Raw genomic sequence first — 21,054 nt, 5'->3', positions numbered from 1 at the left:
TGGTCATTTACATTTTATTGTGGCACCTATTCCTTGATACAAATCAGATTTTACTGAAAGTATTTTCAGTATTTTATTTCCCTTTCCTGTTTGCCAGACTAAGAAAGCGTTTGTCTAGCATGAGTATAAATTAATTTAACATATTTTGCAAGAGGTTCTATGAATCTAAGCACTATTGTATTAAAGTTGTAAAATATTGCATTGACAAATACATATTTGGACAGAATAAATAAGAAATGCAAGTCTTTTAAATTATTATTAAGTCCCATTGTTATTCTTGGGTGCTTGGGAATAGATTAATTCCCGCACATTACTGAAGCTAAAAACTGTTTTTAAACTTGTCTTTTGTTTCTGGTTGTTGAAAAATCCCAATATGTTACAAATGCAAATTTAAAACTAGAAATTGTAAAAAAATCAAAAGAACTAGTCCACTTTTGAAGTTTTTTTAATATTTAATGGAGGTAATTACGTAATTTTATAAAAAGTAGTAAAATATACATTCCCAATAGTCCTTATAATAATAATTCTCTAACATAATATGTAAAATCTGAAAAATTTCATAAGGTGTTTCCCAAGTTTTAATTTTCAGGAAAGGAGATAGAAAAAATACAATGAGCTTTCATGCTGCTTTTAGAATAATCTGTTGTACACATACTTGATAGATATTTCATAAATTGTGGTGCAGCATGTAGCTGATATTTAAAGATTTCATGCTCAGTTTTGTTATTACAGTTCTCTAAGGGCGGTAGTTGAAATATTTGTTATATTTTATTATATGAAGTCATGCTATGCTATTGGTCACATTAGGAGAAAGTATGTGTCCAGTAACCACTTTGCACAGTCCGTAGAGTACTTTCCTTGTAGGCAAGGGGTCCTGTGTTGGACACATTTTCTCACGCTGTGATATCTACAATTTTTTGGTTTTATATCAGTTTTTTAAAAATATAAACAAATGTATTTTGTATGCTATTGGTCACATTAGTGGAAAGTATACGTGTCCAGTGTCCAACTTTCTCTACTCATGCAGTTGATAAGAGTACTTTCAATGTATCAGAGGGGTCATTTTCTCATGCTGTGACATCTGTATTTCCTTTTTCATATCAATCTTTTTATGATTTCTTAAAAAGTATTTAATGAGAAAATTGGTCTTGGGGTAGTAAAAATTACTTATATAATATAATATAATGGAAGTATATTAATACTAAATATGTCTATTTTATGACATCCTTAGAAAGAAGATGGTGTTGAGCTCCTTAAACAGTTACAGGAATTGCATAATCACATTTCATTATTGTAACAGATATCTCATCGTTGGGCGTTTGAGGAGGCGAGGGTTGGGAGGGGACTTGCAAGCTATGCTAACCCATAATTTCCTCGTTCTTTAAATTCCATTGTTAAAAATAGACATCACGTTAATTTCTGATCAGTTATATACTGTCGTTCAGAGACAAATCAGTTTTTTGGTTGAAATATAGGGGTGGTGGGAGCATATCCAGCCCCCTTGCAAATTTGGGGTGGGTGGGGAGAGATGATCCAGACACCTTCCCCAACCTGCTCCATGTGTGTATTTAGGCTGCCCATCCTCCCGCAACCTGCTTCATCAATGTATTTATGCTGCACACAGACAAATTTACTTTACCCCACCCCCACCCCCACATCTCTGGAAGCTCAAGCAGTGTATTCAGGCCACACTAGTTCACTCCCCCCAGCTCCATTAATGTATTTAAGTTCCACACTCTATTTAGTATCCCAGACCCGTACCCCACCCTGTCTTTCTGCTCAAGCTGTGTATTAAGGCTGCTCACTGCTCCGCCCCTGTATTTAAGCCATAAACAGACAAATTCACATACCCCATGTATACACTTATGTATTTAGGCCACACAACGACAAGTATATAATGTGCAGATAACATTTGGGCCGTAAAGAGTTCTCATACCCCTCCTGTATTTAAGCTACACACTGTATTTAATCTCCCAGACCCCTACCCCCTCCCCTGTCTTCACTGCTCCGCCCCTGTATTTAGGCCATAACCAGACGAGTTCACATACCACCCCCACCCCCCGGTACGCTTATGTATTCTCCCAGCCCCTCTCCCACCTTTCTGCTCAAGTTGTGTATTCAAGAAGCACAATGACCTGTTCACTGCTCCGCCCCTGTACTTAGGCCAAAAACAGACGAGTTCACATAAACCTCCTCCCTGAGGTACACCCAGCCGGCCTAGGTACGCTTATGTATTTTCCCAGACCCACTCTCCCAACATGTCTTTTTGCTAAAGCTGTGTATTCAGGCCGCAGAATGACAGTTCACTGCACCGCCCCTGTATTTAGGCCATACACAGACGAGTTCATATACCCCTCCGCCGCACCCCCCCCCCCCCCCCCCACAAGGTACGCTTATGTATTTAGGCCGCACAACGACGAATATATAACGTCTAGATGACAACGATATTTAGCTTCGTAACATAAAACTGTAATGACGTCACGCTAAAAATAACATCGCGCGTGCAATCTCCCGCAATGAACATTACGGCTACAAACTGCAACTCCCTGTTGAAGAAATGCCAAATAGTTCCATGAAGTTTTTAGATTTGTTATACATTTTATTGCGATGGTGCGTATATTTTTATGTTCGTATATGGAGAGATTGCGTGTTTTTTTTTCAATTTCAAATATATTTTATATTTCAAATTGACATTATACAATTTTGTTGATCTCTCGTTTTGTGTGGGATGTATTATACATGTCATTAACGAATGTTTTTTACACCAGGACGAATCCTTCCTTTGAAAACAGCTAACTCGCCTTTTGTTATGTAGCCAGTGTCATTAAAGCTGATGAAAGTTTTTTTAATTAAGCAAACATTAATATCAACATGATGTAAATACCATTTGAAGATTTCAAAATTATGTAAGATATAATTTTATTCATTTTACTACCACATCCCAAATTTTAAAAGTAAAAAAAAAATACATATAAAATAAAATATGTATGAGGACTCTCTGGAAGCATACAATGCAAACAAGCAAAATAATAGCAGACTCGGTTTGAGTCTGTTCATGAGAGGGAATGGAAAGTGCAACATTGAATTGAATGAACTCCATGATCTCAAAGGACCAGAAAATGTAAAAGTTGTTTAAAAAACCCCACAAAAAACAAAGAACAGTTGATTACAATCTACAGGAATACAGGGGTGTTTATTTTGATATTTTTACTATAAAATAGTAAAATATCATACAAATCCCAATTCAGTACGTTTTAAGGTACTGACAAAATAACAAATTGGGTGTTAATTGTTTAGTTAAGAACAGATTGAAAAAAAGAAGGCATTTTATTATTTTAGAGAAGTATCCATTTTGAAGCTAAATGAAAAATAGGACCCGAACATTAGGGAATGTTTGCAAGAGAAATCAAAGGGATACTTATGTTCACCTTGGTTTAATTGGTCTATTTTGCATTTTTAAGTGTTTATTGGCAGCCAGCATAGTAAATGCATTTTACTACATACCAATATACATTTATGACAAAGACAGATAATGGATAATTATATCAAGGTATATGTAACTAATGCGGCATGCAAATTAAAAAGAATACTTTAAGGTGGCGAAATAACAAATGTTGCAAAAAATAGCAACTAGGCATTAATTTTTTTTTTATTACACTGCTTTTCAGTGAATTATCGAAATATTAGAGCGAAGAATTTCTGGTATTTTCACAGTGAAAAATGTCAAATATATTTTTCACTGGTAAGAAACTATAAAATGGGTAAATCAAAACATGAAATAGAAAGAAGTTTGTTTGTGTTGCTTTAAATCAAAATATCTTTCACTTATGAACGCCATATCTTTCATTTTCACTCGTGGCTATGTCGCCCTGAACATATTGCACCTGGTGGTCACTAGGGAAAGCTAATTCAATCTTAAACTGAAACTAACAAATACCCTCTATATCTTGCAACTACCAATAACTTCCCTAAAAGAACGATGAGAAGGACATGAGAAGAAAAAAAAAAACGCATCTCTTTCTAATGAGTAAATAATTATGTTGTACAGGTCATGTAATTAATACGATTATCAAACTTTCCGATTGTTTATAAATCTCATGCATATTCTTCCGCATTAGAGTGTAGTTCCTTACTAGTGAAAAATAAAAACTGATATTTTCACTGCTTTGAAACAGCAAATATATAATTTCTATTTCACTGATATATTCCAGTATTTTTACTGAAAAGCATAACATAGACGATATTATCTCGCCCCCATGACATCAGAAAGGTAATACAGTATGAAAATATTTCTTGCTATATCTTGAAGTGGACAAACCTGCGATGAAAAGTGTTTAACATAAATTAAATCAATTTCAATGAGTAAAACACTGTAATCTTACAATGAAACACTAGGAATGTAACAAGCATATCATCGGGTCCATGTCTACAAGCCGAAGGAAACAACGCGACAATGCTGGTTTCCATTACTTCTTGCTTCCGTCGCATCATACTGAAGACTGATATAACTTGTTTAGTCTCAGCGATAATATCTAAACCTTGAATTACTTATTGCTATATAACCTTTGAATATTTATTTTCAGTTCTTCTAACCGTACATTTACTTAATCCATATTTCCTAAAGAAAGAAGATATTCATTTTACTTGCACAGAGGCATATTACTGTGACAGTATATTCTATCCACGGAAGAGGCAAAATACTGCAATAATACTTTTTAAATTAGCACAAGAATATCAGGCATAAGACCACACTGTATGTTCCATATAGACATTGGACACTATTGCAATTTTGCATGCATTCCAAACCCCCTTAAAAACCTTAAAAATAACTGCACAGTGATCTTGTGCTAGAGCACAGTTATTTAATGATATAATAATAAGGTAGTGGTTACGCGGAAAATAGTTCCTCTATTTGATGGTGAATATCTATGAAGTTCTGAGTGAAAGGCCTGCACTAAATGGCATTATTAAATAGAGGAGATATCAAATAGTAGGTACATTTACAGTTTGGTTTGACAGAATAAGAATGTCAGAACATGCATAACATGACTCTTATAGGCTGAACACCACTAAATCCAGCTGTTCTTTATTTCATATAAAATCCACTCACTTCATAACGGTGTTTCGACATTTTCTAGCATATCAGATTTTCAGACACTTATATTCCCATAAAGAACTAGATCGCTACTTTAGAAAAACAAAAAGAAAAGGGGGTGTTAACTTTTATATAAGAAAACTACAGTTCGTTAAATACAATCCGCTGAATTTACTACTTTTCGCTTCTTTCAATTTCTCTTTTCGTGACATTAAATTCTTACGCCGTCATTTTTATCTAGCATGCGATAGGAACATGCCGATTTCATTAGAATGCAAAGTGATACATACTGAAACGCGGTAGGGTAAAAGTAAGCACGTTGCTGCCGAGAAAATGCACTAGGAAAGGAAAAAAGATTAGTACTATTTATATTTGGACTACTTGTGACTAGACCTGCGGAGGCTTACATTCTATTTGGTAGTGATCAGCCTATAAGAGAAAATTTTTGTTTGATTTTTCCATGAATTTGCATTCATTCTCAAGGTACACTTATTTCACAATGATTCTGCTTTGTTTTGGTGCAAAATATTGAGAAAATGTAGAGAAATGACAATTCATTACAGGTCACCCCCATCCCCAAAAATATGCAAAATTTAGCCCTGTGCAAGCAATATTTCAATTAATTTTACCTTATTCGTGGAATTTACATTTAACATCCATTTAATCGTTATGATGTTTGTCATTTTCATTCAGAAACATGCTAATTTCAATATTATTTAGACAACTGAAGTGCTAAAATGCGAGAAAAGACATTTACTAGGTCCTAAAACGAACCAAAATAGTGCCACCTGGTCGAAAATTCGATCTAAATTCCAAAAACACAAGAAATTTAAGCGTTTTCAGCCATTTGTTACCGTTTTACATCATAAAGAATAGATTAATGGCATTTCCATTCATTTTCGAGGGGTTTCAGAAAATAACATGTATTGCCCCTTATAGGCTGAACACCACTAAATCCAGCTGTTCTTTATTTCATATAAAATCACTCACTTCATAACGGTGTTTCGACATTTTCTAGCATATCAGATTTTCAGACACTTATATTCCCATAAAGAACTAGATCGCTACTTTAGAAAAACAAAAAGAAAAGGGGGTGTTAACTTTTATATAAGAAAACTACAGTTCGTTAAATACAACCCGCTGAATTTACTACTTTTCGCTTCTTTCAATTTCTCTTTTCGTGACATTAAATTCTTACGCCGCCATTTTTATCTAGCATGCGATAGGAGCATGCCGATTTCATTAGAATGCAAAGTGATACATACTGAAACGCGGTAGGGTAAAAGTAAGCACGTTGCTGCCGAGAAAATGCACTAGGAAAGGAAAAAAGATTAGTACTATTTATATTTGGACTACTTGTGACTAGACCTGCGGAGGCTTACATTCTATTTGGTAGTGATCAGCCTAATAAAGCTAGTTTTGCCTTTCTGTGGCCATTTAGAGAGTATTCTTCATACGCATGTGATTTGGTTTAATTTGATGGAAAAAAAGAGCCGGTCAATCCCAGTTTTATTGTGGCTAGAATTCTTTCTCTTGAATATTTTGTTGAGTGCAGATACTTAGAGTGGGGTGAGGGTGTTGTTTGTGGTCTTAGGCCTGATATGGACAGATAACTCAGACAGTCAATTGGTAATATTTTTATTATTTTCAATCTGCATTGCTGTAATTTTGACAGGGAATGGCATGTTAACAAAGAAATCTGATAAATATTTAGATTATTCATTGCATTTGCTGATATACTTCAGTTTTTGTTGAATGTATACATCCAGTTGAAAAATATGAAAAACCCTACTTTCAGTTTATATATTTCTTGAAAGTTTCTAAATTTGCAGGTTTTCACGCATGAAATGCATTTTTATCAAGTTTTATCTGTTTTATGTTTGAAACCGGCATGCAAAAAAAGAAAGAAAATAGTGTATTACAAATGCCGCAATTTGATATTTTCATGATTTTTATTTTAGAAATTTAAGCCGCGCCTAAGAAATCTGACCTGGAGTCGGATACATATTTTTTCTCTCCTTCTTTACACGAAATTGCTCCCTTGGTTACTTGACATTACAAAGTACACACATACTGAATGGAAGAATATATATATATATATGTATTATCATAATTTGAGCAAATGCAAACAGTTCAAGGACTTGAAAACTGAACATACTGCGCCTGCAACTGGCATATATTAATTGATTTTGGAAGAAAACAGGCAGAAGGTCACTAGACTTGCATCTCAACCCATAATTGAGTATAAATCATCATATATGAGGTCTTGAATTGTGTTATTACATATCCGGTTGGTTTTCTTATATTTCAGTATCCAAAAAACCTGAAATGAGAGAGCTCGGACAATATAGATGGGTATTGACCGCCTTTGTATATACACCGCGAATAGGTCTACAAATTCTCAAATTTACCAAAACAATTGTTTGATAATGTGAATGGGTAAAAAATTATTGCTTTGTAGATGTTTTAAAACAATTATTAGGTACTTTTCGGTGATATTGTAAAACTTAATATACTTCGTTTAATTGCAAAGGCAAGCGGAAAAAGCCAGAAAATAGGATTATAGTACAATGACATTATTTCAGCCAGTTTCTTCATAATGACTGCTATTTAAAGTAAGTGTGGAGTTGAGATTACATTCTTATACAACTACCATCAAAATAGATATGATTTTGTTCATAATAGTTTGTGCACTAAGCCGTATTCTATGGAAGAGGATAAGTGCCAGGTGTATGTTATCTATGAACTCGAAATGTGAATTTCGATTTACTATCTCGACATTTCGAGTTACTAAGTCGAACATCGACTCAGTAACTCGAAATTTCGATTGGCCTATCTCGACATTTCGAGTTACTTAGTCGAAATTCGAGTAACTAAGTCGAAATTTCGATTCACGTATTTCAAAATTTCGACTTTCTAAGTCGAAATTTCGATTTACGAGTTATTAAGTCAAAATTGCGAGTTATCAAGTCTAAGTTTCGAGTTCTGGCAAATATTAAGTACCCTTTGTATCCATCGGGTCATATGATTAAGTTGCCCGGGCAGCGTTTGCTCATAAAAATATCACTATTTAAACCATGTTTAAGTCTGGAAGGTTTTCGACCTAGTTTGAGCTCATATGGCAAGGGAATATAGACACCCTACATGAACGTGTAGTAATGAGTATGACTAAGATTTGGTATCTAGATAGATCTAGATTTTTAGGAGAGTTTATAGAATGTGACAGGGAAGTGTTTAAACTTAGAATATTTCGCTATTTTGACCATATCTGGAAGGTTGTCGACCTAGTTCGAGCCCCAACCACCTGAACATACTATACATGTAGATGCAGGTATATATTCTGGATACAGTTTGAAATCTGGAGTAGCTCTAGAGGCTATGGGGTAGGTCATACATTGACGTATGGTAGTATATGTTCAAGTCGCTCCATGTTGGGTACAATATATGAATGTGTAGATAAGTGATTCCACTGCGAAGAGTCAAAAGTCGTCCATTACATTTTGCAGATAAAAGAGCAAGATAGGAAGTTATTAACTCGAAATTTCGACTTAGTATCTCGAAATTTCGAGTTAATAAATAAAACGCCCATGTCACTAATGCTCTTCCGTAGTATTCCCTGTGAGTATATTCGGTTCAGATTATAGTTAATTTAACTTGATAACAGTAAACTTTTCTTCAGATCTAGAAGCCAGTAATGCAAGAAATATGAACAGACTGCTTTATGATTGATATTTTCGTGATTTAAACTGTATGTCTGTATGTTATGGCACAATTTACATTTGTAAGACTTGGTTTACAGGTCTAATATCACATTTTGAAACTTTAAGTGTTGGAAAAGGAGACTGTGGTATAAATGTTCACAGAAAAGTTGCTGTGAGGGGAATTGGTTTCATATTTCACACTTTCTTTGCAGTCAAATCGTTTCGAGACATATGTTGCACATACTTTCAATCATTTAAACTGTTTAAGAATTCAGTCAGAATTATAATGACTAGCTTCAACCATGTCCAGATGTTTTATGGCCGCAGGTAATTTAGTCCCACACAAGTTGATTTGGATAATAGGGAAACGTGCCGCTTTTTATTTTAGATAAGAATAGGAACATGAGCACAGTTATGTGCCCTTGGCCGACCACAATAAGGAAGTGTTCCTCTATTTGATGGCGAATATTGATGGAGTTTATAGTGAAAGACCTGCAATAAATGACACAATTAAACAGAGGAGGTATGAAATAATAGGTACATGAATGAGAATGTCAGAATATGCATAACATGATTTTCTGACAGAGCCAGTTTTGCCTGTTTGTGGCCATTTAGAGAATTTCTTTAGACGCATGTGATTTGGTTCAAGATGGTTTTATAAATCCCATGTTTGTGACTAGGTTTGTTTCTCTTGAATAGTTCTGATGAGTGCAGGTTCTTTTGGGGTGGGGAAGGGGATTGGAATGCACGCAAAATTGCAATAGTGTCCAGTGTCTATATAGAACATATAGTAAAATAATTGTGGTCTTAGGTCATAATACGCGAAAGATGCGCTTGCACAAAGGCAATAAATTTAAAAGTACTTACCTCTACGCGAAAGATTTGTTTGATGTTTTTGCACAGTTAAGTTACTGAAACAATGCTGTCAAATACGCGAATGATGCATGCTGTACTAGAAACAAAGGCAAATTATTATTACAATACTTTCCTATACGCGAAAGATGTGCATATTCTTGCACACAGTTAAGTTACTGAAACAGTACTGTCAAATATGCGAATCATGCATACTGTACTAGAACAAAGGGAAATTACTGTAACAATACTTTCCTATACGCGAAAAATGTTTATGTCCTTGCACACAGTTAAGTTACTGATAGAATACTGTCAAATACGCATATGAAGCATACTGTACTAGAACAAAGGCAAAGTACTGTAACAATATTTTCCTATACACAAAAGATGTGCATGTTGCACACAGTTTCGTTACTGAACGGTAGTTTCAAATATGCTAAAGGTGCATACTGTACATGCAAAAAGGCAGTACTTTCCCATACGTGACAGATACACAGTGTAAGATCAGACATTTTGAAAAACATGTATAAGGTACAAAAAGGGAGATGAAATCAAAACCAAGCGTCAAATCTTTGTCCTTCCCCGAATTAACATCTATCATTTTACCAAGTTCCCATTAAAAGTCGCAATATGATTGCTTGCACAAAAGACGAAACTTAGGTAATTTATTGTGCTCTGTACCTCCGCTAGTTACCTGCAGTTAATAGTTGATTTTTCATTGTCCTTCAGTGGACTAGAGAAATAAAAATGATAAATATGATAGGGATTTAATAGAAAATCAAGTTATGGTTCTTGTGCTCTGTATTATTTAATTGCCAAACGTCATTATGACAAGTTTGCAAAAGATGCATTTAGTTGTTTCAACGTAAAAGTTATGGTCCGGATAAAATCTGTAGAACGATTATGAAAAAGCAATTTACACAAAGATATGATTCTTGCCCTTTGCACTTCCGCTCATTACCGCACGTCATTTTAATAAATATAAATAAGATAATTCGAACTGCGTTTTGACAAGAATTATGTTTTTTTTGTGCTATACACTTCCTCACGACTTTTTCATGTCTCCAGCATATATAATAGCGTTATCTTAATAGAAGCACGATCTGGTATGCTGTATCTAGCTCGATAAAATCTTGCCAGATTGGATAATACGAGGCGCGCGAGCGCCGCGTGTTATCCGACCTGGTAAAATCCACTAGAACCGAATAAAAAATCCCAGATCTAGCTACTGTTATAATGACCCTTTGATTATATACTTTCACCTTTTTGTTTGTCTTTTTTTATTATATGAAGTCTTCAAAGTTTTAACAGATTATTTGTGTTAAAAAAAGACTGAGTGTAGTTTTTGTTCACGCTATTTATAGAACTGTGTTATGTCATGCATATTAAATGAAGGTAGTCCGGCAAAATGCAAAACAAAAGGCAATCTGACTGAAGTACTTGATCTTCTAAACGAAGATCTGAGAACGACCCATTCACGTTCGTCTTCTGTATATTTTGGATTTCCAGTATTGCTATTTTTATTTTCGCAAATCTATTTCTATTCTAACCAATCAGACAACTTGTTCGAATGTCAAAGAGTAAGAGAAATGCAGTCAATCCAGGGCTCGAACCTGGGACCTCTCGCTTACAGAGCAAGTGCCCTATCGACCGAGCTAACCGGCTATCTGACATCTTTCGACATAAAAATTGTAGATATCAAAAGCCAAGGCTTTTTAAAGCTTGCAGAATTTTGTAAGTTAGCTTTTGATTGGCTAGCGGAAGGGTCGTCAGAACGAGGCTATCAATAGCTCGTTGTCAGATCCTATGCGTAGCGTAATAGACCTTTATAACGGATACGGACAATGTAATCGTACTATGTACTATGGTCAAAGTGTGGGGAATTTCTCAAAACACAAAAACTGAAACACGTAACCACAGGGATTCGTTTTATTTTTAAGACATTAATCTTAAAGTTTTCGCCAAGTTATCAAGGCACAGCATATCTTTAAATTTCTTGGCAGTGTTATCCTCTGGTGCGAATAAATCTTGTCTCCAAGGGGAACACAGACGAAGACTTTATATCTACATATACATACATCTGATGATAAAATACCATGTTCAGTTTAATACCCGTAATTTTATTTACTGTCTGCCATTTGATAAAATACCTTTTTAAAATTTTGTAAATTTTTGAGAATTGTTTTACCAGTCTATCAGCAAGCAACGCAATTAAAACAAATTTCATCGTAGTGACAAAAATTACATTCTGAACTAAATTCATTGGAAGGTAGCTGTTTCTTTTATAGGTAAAACAATTCTGACCGCAACTCAAATAAGTATAGTTTATGGCAGAACATTATGTATTAATTTAGATACAGGACTTTGACCCAAACAGCTGTAATGCAATCACAAGTTATTTTCTTTATAACCATGTTTTTTCTCAATTTTGGTGACAATATGTCATTCCAAACTTTAGTTATTGACCGAAAACCTTTGTTTCTATTTTCAGTAACAAACAAGTTGAAATTAGCTGCAGTAAAGCTACCTATAAACAAAGTGTTATCGTAGCATCTCTTTGTTATTTACAGAACTGCAGTAATTGAGCTAAATCAATTTAAGCGAATAAGGATGGCTATATTGAACCCACGCCGACGTCGGTTTCGGTGTTGCTCTTTGCTCTCGGGTCAAAGTTGGCCAACTTCTAAATTTCCCTATAATCATTAAACCTCATATTTTGTAATAGTGTTGGTAAAATATTTAGGTCAACCTCCTCAATGCCTTCTTAACTACAGTCCCTATAATCAAAAAGAATCATTTCTTAAGGATTGATCTTGTTAACGGGTAAATATATCATATGCTCCAACTCTTTATGTCTGTACAAGCGGCAATGGTTTCATCTCAAAAGTGTAAACAGACAAGTAAGAACAAACAGTAAACCACATTATTTATTTTTTAATAAAGTAAGCTTTTCAAATAGATAGGTACTATTTCGAACGAAATATATTGCAAAACTTAACTTTAGTTTTGAACAGACTATATCACTACTCAAAAATACTAACGTAAAACAGTAAACCTCTGAAAATCGACCTTCATAAATGTAAGTTACAGTTTTTATGATTAGAACTATATCGCACGTTTAACTGAAATAAGGTTCCAAATTGTTACAGAAAGTAGTCTTTTTTACTACTTAGAGCCTCCTGGGGAAGTATCATTAGCATTTTCCTCAACTAACCTTACTAGCCACCAAAAGTACGTAGATCCGGTGTTTTCAGGCCATGTTATAGCTGATATTGTTTCTAAGTATCCTTTTATCTCAATCCCACTGACTCTTACACCCTGACCACCAAAACATGAGACAACAAATAAATAAGTTTTATGTTCTTCTAATATTTTAGTATTCTCCCAAACACACCCAGACCATTAAACCTCTTATTACACTTCTATACCAACCGTCAGTTATTTTTGTAATTTCTATTCATATTCCTTTCTTTTTCAATTCCTTGTGTATCTTTTAATTATTTTAGAACATCCCACCCTTTCCCAAACAATTACAAATACGTCAAAGGTCAGTGTTTTTGTAAGGATATACAGCATGCAACTTCGCAGGGTTAAACTTTCCCTCTACAGAATTTAAAAGAAAATGCGCTATAATTATGATTATACATATTCTCAATACACACTTTTAAAGTACAACAAGTTACCATGATTCCTAAAACATGTTTGAGAAAACCCCCCAAATTTGACCGAAGTACAGAGTACGTTTACATTTACATGTCCATGTCCGTGTCCGTGATAAAGGTCTATTAGGATATGTACTTTAGTCAGATTGAACAAAAGGTACAATACCGATTTTTGTGCCTGTTCGTATTAACTTGTAAACTACAAGCCGTATTTTTGGCAGAATTTATATAGGTATTTGATACAATATAACAATATAAAGCAATTTTAACAAAATAAATACATTTGAAAGTCAATACCTTTTTGTAAAACTTTTCATTTGTTTTACAATGACAAGCCCACTCTTATTAACGATCTAAGTAGATCAGAACAGAGCCAAACTTTTAGTTTTTAGATCTGAGGTTACGCTCCTCTCCCTTAACAAAATATATTCAATACGAAGGTTACATATACTATTGCATATGGGCCGTTCCATGAGGAAACCTATACTAATGACAAAAAATGAAAATTGAGATAACAAAATATTCACGAAGAACATTCTTTTTCCTTTCAAATATGAAAACTTGACGTGATTATTTTCATTATTTCAAAAGATGCATACTTTTAAGTAAGTCAACGAAGTCATTTTGCGATGTGACGTTAAGAACGTCATGAAAGCAGTAGGACGTTGTAGTGTATGGCGTGTATTTTCAAGACGTTAATGCAACAAATAATGCATATCACTGACTTAACATCATATATTTGAATATTTAGGAACAGCTTAAAATGATTTGTTTTGAAAAAAAAAAAAAAAAAAAAAATAATCATACAGTTTTGGTTTCATCACGGGCCTTTTATCTATACACCTCTGTATTTTCATGATTTATGACTGCTTTGGAATTTCCGCTGCCATGACGGCACGAATAACACTTATTTGTTAATTATGGTAGAATTTAATTTGCTTTAGATAACTGTATTACAATATACCTATTTCTATTTTCTGTATGAACATAAGGAAAACAATGATTTTCCAGCATTTTAAACTACTTATTATGCAATAACTACATAATTTCCTTAATTAAAATAGCTGGAGACAATTATTCACTGGCTTTTAGGACATTTCCGCCACTTTTGCAAAACAACGATGCGATGTGAAAAGTAAAAAGCGAAAAGCGTGCATATAATGCTTGTATTTGCATATTTTTGGTGCATATACTGTAACTACAGACATTTTTATGTGACCAAATTTTCGAGAAATACAAATAAGGCGAGTGACAGAGGTTTAATCTATGCTTTTTTCTTTACATAAATAAATGATAAAATTCCTGGACATTTATCCCTGGTGAATATGTTTAATTTGACAGTAACTGTCAAGATTAATCTTAATGTAGGGATTTCATAAGTTTCCTTACTCATTTGCATTTATATATGCACTTGTTATAATTAAGCATTATGAAATGTTACATTTTGTGGCATAAAGAGTTATGAAAAGAGCAGTTGTAAGCATAAATGATAGATCTTTCAAATGCCTTTAAATCAATATCATCCTTGCAGAATTCTGTTTGTCATCTTTATGAGAAGGGATATCTTTAAAAATTGTCTTCTCAGAAACGGCTGACCAGAACATGAATTTAAGTAAGACTATCTTGCAAACTCTTTGAAATCATTCTTTTTCTGTAAAACGTGGTCTCCAAGAGGGTGTGGAGGGACGGGGGAGGGGACGGAGGGGCAAGCTTTTCTTACATGATTTTATGGAAAAGTTTACAATTCTTCTCTCAAACGGTTGTCCCGATCTAGAAACAAAATTAAGCAGAATTATGTTTCATATATAAACGTTCTAACATAGTTTATATGCTAAATATAGCTATACCTTAGAATTCTGAGCAACATACCAGTTTCTTATATATATAACGCATACCTAAAGTAAACACAAAAAATGCCTTTTTGTACATCTGGTCTAAATTGTAGTAACCTGAAGCAAAGCGAATCATACTATCCTTTCTTGTAGTTAAAGATACTTGACCCATATCGACATTCTGGCATTTTCCCGATAGAACGTGCGCTTCATATGCAGTAATTGCCTTCTATGATAGTTCTGGAATGGCAATGTTCTTTGTTATCCTAAAGATACCGTGTAAGCATAAGAAAAATACTAAATTGTACGCAAGTTGCCGTGTTTTATTTTGGGTCCACTACCTAGGTTTAGAAGTGTCTGCCGTAAGAAATAAAGATCGATAAATTATTTTGAGAATTGGTCTTTTAAAAATTACATACTATTCTAACATGATCTGCAGCAGTTGCTGTATAAACATATATTCAAATCGCCTATACATGAATCTACGATAAAAATATAACTGTTCCATTCCACCCTACGACGAGAACATGACTGTGATCCGTTATATGCAGACTAAATACTCGGCTTTTTCAGTGCTAAGTAATACATGTAGTAATGAAAAGTTGGCCTAGATCAAATTTTCTGAAACGAACAATTTTTAACTGATAAATTTATTTGTTTATAAATATTTTTACCGTAAGAAAACATTTCAGTCAGTCCAGACAGTACCGGTAAGTTTCATCATTCGTGCTACGCACTCGTGATTTAATTATTACGCATCCGAACTCCTGCCCATATTTTATTAACTGATAAAATATAGGTACATATTTATTATTTCTTAAGTGTGAAAATGTAAGGAAACTTTAATTAAACAAAATCATATATAACTCAGAATCGACACTTCAAATTGAATATTAGTACTCGACATACGGGTCTACGAAAAATAATTACAAATGCAATATAAGTTTTGAAACTGACCTATGATTACAAAATCATATTCATAAAACGAAAAGAAAAACTACAATAAATAAATCTTACCTAATATTATTTGAAAGGTTATTGTCAATATGAATATAACAATAATTGCTTTGAGCTCCATTTCTATCCTCACTGTGAATGTAAGTTGTTGTCAGTGGATTTCCATAAAACAGCTTGCTAGATTAAGTACAGATAGGCGAAGCCGGTAAGGATAACAATAGTGCCTTTATATCATTGAAAACTATCATACTTTTGTATGCTTAGACGTATAATTAAGTTTATATCATGCTTATATACTAGTATTTATAGCACATCGGCAGCATTGTTGCCTTTGGCCATTAGACATAAAATAGGGAAATGGAAAATACATCTGTAAAATGAACACTTATAATAGAGAATAATTTGTTTTCATTACAAATTAACAGTAACAAGGTTATATGAATCTTTAAAACATCTCTCAAGTATACAATAAGTTCTAATTGTATATCATAAATAAGCATCTATTAAAGGATAGGTCATGAAACTGGAAAAATACTAACTATACATTTCAACAAAAGAGAAAGCGATATTCTGAATCTACAGTTTTTGCTACGTAGTCTACTTAAACCATTGTCATTTCAATCTCAGATTTAGAGTCAGAGCCACACCGTTACAATTTAAGTTGAATGTTAACGTTTCCAGCTTTTAGTGGTTGAGAAGACCCAGGTGCCAATCCAGTCATTATTTGAGCCATCGGTGGATACCTGGATAGAACCACCCACCTAGCGTAAGCCAGCTGCTTGACTTCCATACATGAATAGTTCTACACCGCATTCGCAATTTTTAAACCATATCTTAAATCTTTTTGTTACGTTAAACCAACACAATTTAGGTTATATGGCAACATTTTAGATTTTCATAGTTGGGGAAAACGCTAGGTGCCCCTCAGTGCATTATCTCAGCCACGAGCGGTCAACTGGATAGAAACATCACTGGATGACTTCCTCAAATGAAAGAATTGTATCATCTAAGCAATGTTTCGAACATTCAACAATGAAGAGCAAGTAGTTTGAAGTTAACTTCCTGGCCCTTGAGGCCCTAATAAGTTCTTTACGCATAATTTGTAATAAGGTATACATGTAACTGTTTTTAATAGCATATTGACTTGAATATATATATATATATATAAATTGTGGTCAGCTTTTGAAATATCTGTGAATGAGATTGACCAATTTTGAAAACATGGGCCCATTATTGTCTTTAAGTGCGCTACCACGATGGTGGCAGAGCGAAGTTATGCTGATGAAGATGCGATGAAATATCCTTTCGGATTGAAATTCTAACGCGCTGTCCATAATTTGTACCTGATGCGACACCGATATTACAATGACCATGCCGTACTTTCCTTATCTTTTAAATAATTTAACAAATTATTACTGCTATTGAATAGATCTGGCCTTAATTTACACCTCTTTTATAACATTACAAACAATGTGGTTTAATTTGTTAGCCGCACATATGTATACCTTTCGGTAACATTTATTTTGTTTAAACATCGTGTCAGTGTATGTGTTATTTTAGTAGTTTATGCAATACAGTTTTATGCATTAAATGTCCACCCAATTTGTTTTATAATAATATCAACATTTAACAATTGATATCTTGCATGTACGTGTGTTTAAAAGGTGTTCCTTGTTAACATGCAATTATCGCAGAAGTTATAATTTGCATATTCAAATATCTAAAGAATTATCCTCTGGGACTTTATATTCTTGCACACCAGACTGGCGTTTCCGGTCATATTACATATGCCGCCAAACCCCATTTGGCAACCCATGCCAGATGACTCTCTTGCTGTTAATGATAACTAACAATTCGTGTGTTGATTATATATTGTTGATGCAAAATTTGATATGAAATCAAAATCTTGAAAGTTGCTCTTAACTGGTTTAGACATATATCGCGATTAAAAATGAATCAAAAATAAGCTTTTTACGGGCAAAATTATAACGATACGCTACAAATGATAAAACCAAACTGGAACTTTGTTGTTGTTCATCATTGAAACGTCATGACGTCGTTTCTGATAAGAGAAGTTATTTTCAGAACTTTGTTTAGATACGCTTCAAAGAAAGCATTTTGTTTTGTGTCATTTATTCTATGGTACGCAAAAAAATATGTCACTGGTTGTAGATGCAGATGGGAATAGCTGGTTCTCGCGTAAATGTTTGTTTTGCCGCAGAGCCTCGTTACCACCAGAACAGTTACTCTCAAACCGGATATTCTCATATGCATCCACAACCAAAGACAAATTATTATAATCTGTTTGAACATGATTTACATTTACTTACCCCTACAATGTATTAATTAGCGGTTAAGAGAACATCTTGTTTTTGATACAGTAATATGCTTGAATTTTAGGCTAATTTGACAACATCCAGCACAGAAACTATTATTCAAATGAAACTGAAACATATAAAATAAGCTCAGAAATTGTGTCTTGCTTACATCACAGACGTGATGTAAAAACCTTTACCAGTGCAGTGTGTAAAATTTGTTAATTGTCGTACAGTAAACAGCTTATCTGATATATTTTTATCACGGAACTGCGATGCAGTGGGATTTTTGGCAATGGTTAATGGTATATGCTGAAAAGGGAGCGTGATATATACATATAATTAAGCATGATGGATAATCTGTTTTTTTCCCTCACAAAAAATGCGTAGAGAATAATTAAAAAAGACATCACAATGTTGGAAAAACTGAATATTGTAACTGTTTGAAAGATAATTTATCATGAGATTTACATATGTTAGTTGGCAATATATTTTATATTATTGGTCAATATCATATTGTCTGAAGAGTTAAAAAATCATGTAAATCATGTGTTAAAGAAGAATTTAGTACAAATGTTTTGACATATTTTTTTTAATTACCACTGCGAAGCATGTAAGCGAGAACTATATGTTCATTATAATCTTTATTTGTTTAGAGTAACTGTTGAGAACACGTGCGTAAGCACAGCCAACACACTGTTTAACGCTCTTATTTTTTTCTCATAGAAAGTGCTGCGATTTTGTTGGCGAATGTTCTGCAAAAACTTTAACTTACAAAAAGTTTTACTTTTATTTTACTGGTATGTGTGCTTGCTACGAATGGACAACGCTTTTTAGTTGGTGGTTGTTAATTTAAATTTCGGCCGAAGGATGCTGTCAGCCTAACCAGTGTTCATGGATTCCGAATAAATACTAACATGTCCGCCGCAAGTACCTGTCAAGTTCTCCAAAAGAATAAGAAGTAGAGAACGATATGTCACGCACACAAAGTCAACACACAAGGACAAAACGAACAAACAAAGGAACACAGTGGGGCACCGCCTTGGAACGGTCCGTGGCAAAAACACCACTGGGGAGCTTAAACCGGTTTATGGTGCGCACCCAACCTCACTCTTACCCCCACCATGTCCCAAAGACATGGGACAGTGTAAATAAAAGTAATCCCCTCCAGGTGAATCTCTAACACACGAATATGAATCTCTCTTGAATCTCTCAAGACATATTTAGACTGCTGCTATAACTTTGTCCCATTTGTGAGAAAGTACCGTTATCACCAGTAACATGTCCGCCTGCAACTGTATTTGTTGAAAATGAATGGCATTACACATACATATCTAGAGGCTATGTAATAATTATAGCAACGCACCAGCGGCCCAGTCCCCGTTTTGACGTCTTAAATTTGGAAACTGTAAATGAAACTACATAACTGTCTCTGTAAAATTTAGTCTTTCAGTCATTCGAGTTTAAAATAAACAAGGCAGTCATTCGTGCTCTTACATAAAGACGACGTCATAAAGACGTCTATATATATATAAATCTTGTTAAAATATTATATAGCTCAAGAACTTTGTAAACACAGACACTATCTTTTGAATTACTGTAGAAATTAGAGTTTTAATTTACCTATCTAGATAGCTCAAACATTCATTAGCATTAATCTCAATAATTGATAAGGCATAATAATTAAATATTTGTTTTATGATTTCTAGTGAAATGAATGACAAAAGGAAATCAATATATACGTTTATATATATTGTATGTATACGCTTTATATAACGTAGATCCAAAATGTATTGTAATTCAATAATACGGATATAAATACAGGGAAAAAAGAAGAAAGTGGAGGAGCTCCACCAATATTACATATGCGGTTTATTCAGATTCAGTCCAATAAAAAATATAAAAGAACTCTATATATCTATGTTTTAGTTTAATAAATGTTTCACATTAACAAAGAGTGATGTCTTCTTAAATTGGATACTCTTTTGTGTCTTATTTATATAATACACTCAGTTTTTATCACAGAAGTTGTTTAGTATCTTTTCAATAGATTTAACAACATTATCAAGTATGAAATAAATAAAATTGGCGTTATGAAAACTTCGCCGAGGCGGGCCGTACACCATACCCTATACTTATTATAATAAATACATGATCCTAGCACAAATATACTACATGGTAACAATTTCAGATTTGGTACATACTGTACGTAGCAGATACACTTTGTTTCAAAATGATAAATTTAATTCGTCAGCAGCGACTAGTTTTGAAGTTTTAGCATCAGCCTATGTTTTTTTTTCAGTTAAGAAGAAGTCAGACCATCTGCGTGACGGCAACAATCCAAGACAGACCTCGCATTAGATAATATCTATATTATTTCGCAAGTATATGGATGGTTTAACGACCATGTCACCTGTGTAATTAGCGCTTTTGAGACTCTAAGTCATACTAACAAATCTTCAACTCGTCGAGTTCAAAGACCATTTGAAAAAAATGATTTTAAAATTTCATTTTGAGAATGTAGGTACATATGTTGCAAAATTTTAATTTTGATTTCAAGAATTTAAAAGAAGAACAATATGATATTGTACTTGTGAAAGAGACATTGATCTGAAAACGATTCAATATTGATATTTCATT

The 21,054-nt window shown here is 33.8% G+C and overlaps 1 protein-coding gene across 2 annotated transcripts in view; it reads right to left on the bottom strand.

Moving 5' to 3' along the window:
• LOC123531647 (carbonic anhydrase 7-like) overlaps positions 1-21,054 on the bottom strand; it is a 45,484-nt gene that overhangs the window by 21,529 nt on the left and 2,901 nt on the right. The window contains exon 2 of one of the 2 annotated variants that reach the window (XM_045312790.2): positions 16,160-16,276. The exons of the other annotated variant lie outside the window; for it this stretch is intronic. Coding sequence (XP_045168725.2) covers positions 16,160-16,220 — 61 coding nt within the window. The 5' untranslated portion in view covers positions 16,221-16,276. The remainder of the gene's footprint in view (positions 1-16,159; positions 16,277-21,054) is intronic. 2 annotated transcript variants of the gene reach the window in all.

The sequence above is a fragment of the Mercenaria mercenaria genome, chromosome 1, assembly GCF_021730395.1.
Source record: "Mercenaria mercenaria strain notata chromosome 1, MADL_Memer_1, whole genome shotgun sequence".
In the NCBI taxonomy this organism is placed as follows: domain Eukaryota; kingdom Metazoa; phylum Mollusca; class Bivalvia; order Venerida; family Veneridae; genus Mercenaria; species Mercenaria mercenaria.
The sequence above is the reverse complement of the archived record's forward strand: the minus strand, read 5'-3'. Positions and strand labels throughout refer to the sequence as shown.